General features: G+C 47.4%; 2 protein-coding genes across 2 annotated transcripts in view; one reads left to right on the forward strand and one right to left on the reverse strand.

Annotated features, from left to right (window-relative positions):
* Positions 1-2,936, forward strand: part of Muc16 (mucin 16, cell surface associated) — a 97,205-nt gene extending 94,269 nt beyond the window's left edge. Inside the window, exons 74-77 of the mRNA XM_013033500.1 lie at positions 274-440; positions 1,016-1,057; positions 1,346-1,425; positions 2,838-2,936. Of these exons, the coding sequence (XP_012888954.1) occupies positions 274-440; positions 1,016-1,057; positions 1,346-1,425; positions 2,838-2,936 (388 nt within the window). The remainder of the gene's footprint in view (positions 1-273; positions 441-1,015; positions 1,058-1,345; positions 1,426-2,837) is intronic.
* A 2,495-nt stretch (positions 2,937-5,431) lies between these two features.
* Positions 5,432-5,995, reverse strand: LOC105998712 (methyl-CpG-binding domain protein 3-like 1). Its single transcript, XM_013033501.1, has one exon. The coding sequence runs from the start codon at positions 5,993-5,995 to the stop codon at positions 5,432-5,434; it is 564 nt and encodes a 187-aa protein (XP_012888955.1).
* Between the last annotated feature and the right edge of the window lie 2,287 nt (positions 5,996-8,282).

The following is an 8,282-nucleotide window of genomic DNA, read 5'->3' on the forward strand; positions in this document are numbered from 1 at the left end:
AGGGAGGGAGGGAGAGGGAAGGATGGGGAGGAGGAGGGGAAGAGGAAGGAAGCGGAGGAGATCCTCAGATCTTAAGACTCCTAAGCAGCTAAGATCGATTGCAGGTGTGAGTCGCCATCACCCAGACATGGTTCTGGTCATTGATGGCCCACATAGATGACAGTGGTCATTTATGGGAGGGGAGGGAGGGAGGACATGGAAAGTTCTCGAAGCGCAGCATCCATAGCCCAGGCAGAGCAGCACCCATCTTTGCCATCTGTGCCCCGCCCGCAGGCCTGTCTCCCACAGCAACCACACAGGCGTGGACTCCCTGTGTGGCTTCTCCCCATTGGCCCGGAAGGTGTACAGAGTGGCCATCTATGAGGAATTCCTGCGGATGACACAGAACGGAACCCAGCTCCAGAACTTCACCCTGGACAGGAACAGCATCCTGGTGGATGGTAAGGGTCCCGAGCCTTCAATCTGTAGCAGAGGCTCTGGCTTCTTCTCTTGGGGTTGCTTGCTGGCTTCTCTGGGAACCTTGAAGGTGGGGCTGGGGTAGCCTTGAACTTGTGCACAGAAAGGGTGCTTCCAGCACTCAGCCACCATGGAAGAAGAAAGGCTGTGCCATGGAGCAGGGGAGATTGGCTTCTCTTCCCCAGCAAGCTCTGGGACTTCAAAATTATCATAACAAGAACAAAACCTCAGCCAGGCACTGGTGGCTCATGCCTGTAATCCTAGCTACTAAGGAGGCTGAGATCTGAGGATCTCAGTTCAAAGCCAGCCCAGGTAAGAAAGTCCATGAGATGCTTATCTCCAGTGAACCACCAGAAAACAAGAAGTAGAACTATGGCTCAAGCGGTAGAGCACTCACCTTAAGGAGCTGAAGAACTCAGGGACAGTGCCCAGGCCCAGAGTTCAAGCCCCATGACTGACAAAAACAAAAACAAAACCTCCTCACAAAAACAAAAACAAAACCTCCTCACATTGACCCCTACCACTACCACCAATCACCATCATTTTCATTTCTTTCCAGGATATTCTGCCATCAGAAATGATTTGGTGACTAAACAAGCAGGTAAGCTTCCAGAAATCCCTGCCGAGGGTAGGAAAAGTACAAGGTGATCAACTCTGACCTATCAAGCAGCACCATGCACACAGGGCCTTGGAGCCTGATGAAACTTGGCCCACCCCTGCCCAGGGTTATGGGTATGAGTATACATCTTGCTGCTATAACAGCATAATGTGGAGATTTCTGAGGCACGCTACAAAGACAGCAAGGAGTCTTATACCCATAAGAGATACCTATGGGTAAAGGGGTGGGTGAGGGGGTAGACAGAGAAATCACATACATTTGTCTACCTAGGCCTTCCATTCTGGGCCATCATTCTCATCTGTTTGGCGGGACTCCTGGGTCTCATTTCCTGCCTGATCTGCTGTTTCCTGGTAAGAGAAGATGACTTGTCTCCTTCTACTTAGGTTGTGAGAATATTTAGTACAATCCAGCATCATCTAGTGGTGTGTGTGTGTGTGTGGTTTAATTGGAGATAAGAGTTTCCTGGATCTTTCTGCCCAGGCTGGCTTTGAACTGTGATCCTCAGATCTCAGCCTTCTGAGTCTCTAGGAATATAGACATGAGCTTCAACACTTAGTCTGAATATGTGGTTTTGTCTGCTCTGTGTGTGTATGTGTGTGTGTGTGTGCATGTGTGTGCATTCATGTGCATGTACACACACGTATGCCAGTCCTGGGGCTTGAACTGTCCATGACCTTGTATACTGAAGGCTAGTGCACTACCACTTAAAGCATTCCTCCACTTCTGGCTTCTTTTGGTGTTTAAGATAAAAAGTCTTTATGGAATGCCGGGCGCTGGTGGCTCACGCCTGTAATCCTAGCTACTCAGGAGGCTGAGATCTGAGGATCGCGGTGCAAAGCCAGCCCGGGCAGGAGAGACCGTGAGACTCCTATCTCCAATAAACCACCAGAAAACCGGAAGTGGCTCTGTAGCTCAAGTGGTAGAGCGCTCGCCTTGAGCTGAAGAGCTGAGGGACAGCGCCCAGGCCCAGAGTTCAAGCCCCACGACCGAAAAAAAAAAAAAAAAGTCTTTATGGACTTTTCTGCATAGGCTGTCTTTGAACCTCCAGCCTCAGCTCTCAGCAGCTAGGATCACAGGCCACCAGCCCCCGGCTCTGTGTTTGGTTGTGGATGGGCCACATCCAGGATAGTGTTCCCATAAGATTTTCTTGCCCAGAGACATCACAACCATCTTTTAGTCAGTGTAAGCCCATTCCTGTAACTCCCCCAATGTCAGCCTTCTCTAAAGATGCATTCATTGGATGCACTGACTATGTGTCATAAATACAAATTCTTAGTCTGATGCCCATGGCTCACACCTGTAAATCCTAGCTACTCAGGAGGCTGAGATGTGAGGATTATGGTTCAAACCAAGATCTGACCAAATAAATAAATCAAGAGTGAAAAGGGAGAGCTGAGGAGAAACATCCAAGTAGAAAGAGGAAGACAAGAAGGCCATTCGGTTATCTCACCCCCGTGGTATCACTTACCTAAGTATCTATATTGTTCGTTCATTTTTTCATTTTCTCAGTCATGAAGCTTGGACTCAGGGTCTGTGCACTGTCCCTGAGTTATTTTGCTCAAGGTAAGCACTCTACCACTTTGAGCCACAGCATGGCTTCTGGTTTTCTGGTGGGTCCTTGGAGATAAGAATCTCACAAGGACTTTTCTGCTCAAGCTGGCTTTGAACTGCAATCCTCAGATCTCAGCCTCCTGCGTAGCTGGGATGAGCCACCAGCACCTGGCTCTGTCAGTTCATCTTCCCCCTCTTCTCACTCATGCAGGTGACCATCTGCCGGCGGAAGAGGGAAGGAGATTACCAAGTCCAGCGTCACCGCCTGGGCTATTACCTGCCACACCTGGATCTCAGAAAGCTTCAGTGAAATCCCTGGGTCGGGGGCCATGGGTGAAATAAACTATACTGCCCCCCCACCTCCTCTCTTTCTTGAGTTGGCCTCTGACTGATTCTGTGGGAACTCAGTAAGAGGTGTTTTGTGGAGTGAAGCGCCAGCCAATGGACAAAATTATCAGATGCTAAGCTCAAGTAGCAGTTTTAAACCAAAAAATAACAGAGGTGTTTTTCTCTTGTTAAGGCTTAGAAGCAAATTTCACATTTTTGATTTTTCACATCATGGTAACCTTCATGGATACCAGAACTGGATAATATCAGTAGTAGTAGTAGTAATAAAATAGTAAAAAAAAAAAAAAACACTAAGGTAGACATGGTAATTGTATGAAAATAAACATCCTGTTTCCATGTGAGATTTTCACTTCCACTGCCCAGTACATGTCTGCCCATAGCACCAATGCCAGCTGCTACACTCCTCTCTCTCTCTCTCTCTCTCTCCTCTCCTTTTCTCTCCACCCTTCTGAGTTTGGAATCACAGCCTCCACACACAATTCCTTTTTTTGGTTGTTGTGGGGCTTGAACTCAGGGCCTGGGCGCTGTCCCTCAGCAATTCAGCTCAATGCTAGCACTCTACCACTTGAGGCACAACACCACTCCTGGTTTTCTGATGGTTCATTGGAGATAAGAGTCTCACAGACTTTCTGGCCTGGGCTGGCTTTGAACCATGATCCTTAGATCTCAGCCTCCTGAGTAGCTAGGATTACTGGCGTGAACCACCGGTGCCTGGCTTCATTTCCTATTTTTTGAATCAGTTACTACATAAAATGGACAAAAAGCCAGGCACTTGTGGCTGAAGCCTTAATCCCAATCACTCAGGAGGCTGAGATCTGAGGATCATGGTTCAAAAACAGGGCAGGAAAGTCCGTGAGACTCCTATCTCCAATAAACTACCACAAAACCAGAAGTGACGCTGTGGCTCAAAGTGGTAGAGCACTAGGGTTGAGCAAAGAGCCCAGGGACAGCATTTGGGCCCTGAGTTAGAGCCCCTCCCCTCCACACACACAAGGACATAGAGACCATGGGTTTATTCCCATTCAATAGCTAATGAGATGGATGACTCTGAAAGGTAAGATAATCAGCCAAGCACCAGTGGCTCACGTCTGTAATACTTTCTACTCGAGGCTGAGATCTGAGAATTGTGGTTCAAAGCCAACCCAGGCAGGAAAGTCCCTGAGACTTTTTTTTCTGGGACATATTTTTTTTTTGTTGGTCATGGGGCTTGAACTCTGAGCTTGGGTGCTGTCCCTCAGCTCTTCAGCTCAAGGCGAGCACTCTACCACTTGAGCCACAGTGCCACTTCCGATTTTCTAGTGGTTTATTGGAGATAAACCTCCCCAGGCTGGCTTCGAACCGCAATCCTCAGATCTCAGCCTCCTGAGTAGCTAGAATCACAGGCATGAGCCACCGGCACCCGGCTTTCTGGGACATATTTATGCTTATTGCTAATGTAGGACACCCTCCACCTAAAACATCAAGTTTTTTTGTTTTTTTGGTCGGTTGTGGGGCTTGAACTTTGGGCTTGGGCGCTGTCCCTGCACTCTTTAGCTCAAGGCGAGAGCTCTGCGCTTGAGCCATAGCACCACTTCCAGTTTTCTAGTGGTTTTTATTGGAGATAAGAGTCTCACGGACTTTCCTACCCTGGTTGGCTTTGAACCGAGATCCTCAGATCTCAGCCTCCTAAGTAGCTAGGATTACAGGCGTGAGCCACCGGTGCCCCGGCCTTGTGAGACTCTTATCTCCAATTAACCACCAGAAAACCAGAAGTGGTGCTGTAGCTCAAGTAGTAGTATGCTAGCCTTGAACTGAAGAGCTGAGGGACAGCGCCCAGGCCCAGAGTTCAAGCCCCACAACTGACCAAAAAAAAAATTATAAATTTTAAAAGGTAAGATAATCACTAAAACCTAAGTTACATACCTAGTCAAACTATCTGTTAAATGTGGGGATCACTGGATGCTGGTGGCTCACTCCTGTAATCTTAGCTACTCAGGAGGCTGAGATCTGATGATCTCGGTTCAAAGCTAGCCAGGGTAGGAAAGTCCGTGAGACTCTTATCTCCAATAAAAAAAAACCACTAGAAAACCGGAATTGGTGCTGTGGCTCAAGTGGTAGAGCTCTCGCCTTGAGCTGAAGAGCACAGGGACAGCGCCCAGGCCCAGAGTTCAAGCCCCATAATCGACCAAAAAAAAAAAAGGAAAAAAAAAGAAATCAACTGTCTACTTTCCATGTTACGCAAGGGAAGGGAAGGAGAGGGAAGAGGAGGGGAAAGGGATGGGAGGGGAGGGGAGGAGTAGGAAAGAAAAGGAAAGGAATTGCTGTCTACTTTTGTGTTACATAAAGGGATTTAATAAAAATATTTATGGTAAAGTTTCAAGAAACTCAAATCCAGAGCAATCCCAGACTCTGCAAGGAGACATTGCCCCAGAGCCCAACTCCGTTTCCTCTGTGATATTTTGGTGTAGGTAGTGATGATCATTTTTCCTTTCTCAGTCTCTTCTGCATCTCTGCCTCGCTGGCGAGCCTATCCACTAGCAGGGCTAGGGCCAGCCTCTCTCTGGCCGCCTTCACCTTCCTTTCCTGGATCTTTATATCTTCCTCGGTGACCAGAAATTCTCTGCAGAGGAACGGTGGCACACGCAGCTCCGCTTTGGCCGGAATCATCTCCACAAAGGGCAACGATGAGGCCTGACCAGCGTGAGCACCTGCCATCCCGGCTTGGTCGAGCAAAGCACCTGTGCCTGCTACGATGTGTTTCTGCAGAGCTTTGACCAGATCCAAAGTACTTAAAAGATCACCCACACTGCCGTAGGCCTGGACTCCTTGAAGCCTGTTCTGCCAACACACCTGTTGGGGTTTCTCTAAGTTCTCCTCCCAGTGGTCGAACCTAACCTCATTATCCGGATATGATGTAATTTTAGTGACTGGCCTCTTAAAGGAGTGACTGGACATCCGCAGGGGGATGGAGAGGCCTAAGGAGGGCTTTGGGTCAGGTGGGTGGGTGCAGTCATTTGGTTTCCTCTGAGAAATCTTCGCCATCAGATTCCTCCTCTACCCCTATAAACAGACAAGTTGGGAAGTTGGATGGGAAATCATCAGTGATGGCTGGGTGATGGAGCTCATGCCTGTGATCCTAGCTACTCCAGGGACTGAGATATTAGGATCCCAGTTCAAAGCTAGCCCAGGAAAGAAAATCCCTGGGCCTCATCTCCAAAGAACCAGCAACAAACAAACCTCGGAAGTGGAGGTGTAGCTCAGGGATATCTTGAACTCAGGACCGCCCCCTCTCTTTGCTGGTGCTCTACCACTTGAGCCACAGCTCTACTTCCAGCTTTTTGCTGGTTGATTGGCAATAAAGAATCTCACAGACTTTCTTGCCCACGCTGGCTTTGAACCGCAATCCTCAGATCTCAGCCTCCAGAGTAGCTAGGATTACAGGTGTGAACCATCAGTGCCTGGCTTCATTAATCTCTTGTCATATGTGTGTTTTACGTACTTAGATCATAGTCACCCCCTTTTATCCTCTTCCTTGGCCCTTCCCTCTCCTCACTGGCTCTCACTTCCAAACAGCCCTTGCTTCACAGCTCTAGATCCGTATATTGAGAAAACATCTGTCCTCAGTCCAGATCATTTTGCTTTAACATAATGATCTCCAGTTTTCTCTGTTCTTCTACAAGTGACATCATTTTTCATGGCTGAATAATACTCCATTGTATTTATGTACCATATTTTCCTTATTCCCTTCTAGTTCATCTATCACTACTGGGCATATACTCATTCTTTGTATGTGTTGGCATATTGAGTTTCCCCAGATCCTGGATCGGATTTGCTCTGCTTTCTTTTACTGTTGTGTTTTCTTCATGTACAGTCCAATCCTCTTTAAATGCCCACGCTAGTTCAATGGGAAATTGTAAACTGGGGGTGGGGGAGGGTTCTAGTGGTTGAATCAGTGATAATCTCCCATTGATTCTCATTTTTCCCTCCAGTTAACTGAGATTTCCTTGAGTCTCCAATTGGGATGAGTCTCTCATTCCTTCTTACAGCCTCAGGGCCTCCATATTCCAACAGAGTGCTACTTTTTCCTCTACTCCTGTTCCCACCCAATGACCTTCCTAATTTAAATATGCCTACATTTCTCCCTACAACCTGGAGATCACATTGGCTCCACCTTCCTGTGATCTCTCTCCAGCCACTTCCTTCTTCCCGGTCCGCTCAGCCCAAAACCCCAGAGGTCAGGCCCCTCTACCTCATCTTTCTCTCATCTCTTACCTCCTGCCAGGTCTGCAGATCATGACAACCTTCCATCTCCAACCTTCCATCTGCACATCACCATTCCACAGCCGCTTCCCCACCCCAATAAGGTCACAATGACCCTTTATTGTTGTTAGATCCAAAAGGAACTATTCATCTGTCAGCTGACACTATCTTCAAGGAGAAAGCTTTCATATGTATTTGGAGTGACCTGAATTCTGCTTTACATTTGTGGATCTTTTTTTTTTGTTTTTAATATGTGTGCTAGTCCTTGGGCTTGAACTCAGGACTTACGCACTGTTCCTGAGCTTCCTTATTTTTGCTCAAGGCTGGTGCTCTACCACTTGAACCATAGCTCTACTTCTGGCTTTTTGGTGATTCACTGTAGATAAGAGTCTCAGGGAGTTTCCTGGCTGGGTTTACACCATGATTCTCAGATCTCAACTTCCTGAGTAGCTGGGATTATAGGTGTGAACCACCAGAACCCAGCTACATTTGTGAATTCTGTAAACTCTAAATATGGAACAAGTATATTTGAGAGAGGGATGGAAAGAAATAAAAAAGGAGGAAGAATGAGGAAAGAGAGGACAGAGAGAGATAGGAAGGAGGAGGAAATAGGAAAAGGGAGGGAGAAGAAAGAGAGGAAGAGGTAGAAATAAAGACATAAGACACAAAAGGATAAAAAAGAAGCTAGAGGCTGGAGACTGATGCCTGTCATCATAACTATTCAGGAGGCTGAGATCAAGAATATCATAGTTTGAGGTCAGCCTGGGCAGAAAGTCTGTGAGACTCCAGCTCCAAATCAACTAGCAAAAACCTGAGCTGGGGGCATAGCTCAACACTAACTAGGAACAGATAAGCTGAATGAGTTCTAGCCTTTGAGTTCAAACTCTAATACCAGAGGGAGAAGGAGAGGGAAGGGGGACACAAAACAGGAAAGCCATATGTCCAAACTGGTGATCCTCAGCTTTAATCCTCACCACTCATCCCTAGCCTTGAGAGGCATCCCAAAGAAGGCTGAAGTCAGCACAGAGCTCCATGATCTGAGGTCTAGACTTGCATCCAACTCTTCAAG

The sequence above is a fragment of the Dipodomys ordii genome, unplaced genomic scaffold (genome assembly GCF_000151885.1).
Source record: "Dipodomys ordii isolate 6190 unplaced genomic scaffold, Dord_2.0 Scaffold171, whole genome shotgun sequence".
Classification (NCBI taxonomy): domain Eukaryota; kingdom Metazoa; phylum Chordata; class Mammalia; order Rodentia; family Heteromyidae; genus Dipodomys; species Dipodomys ordii.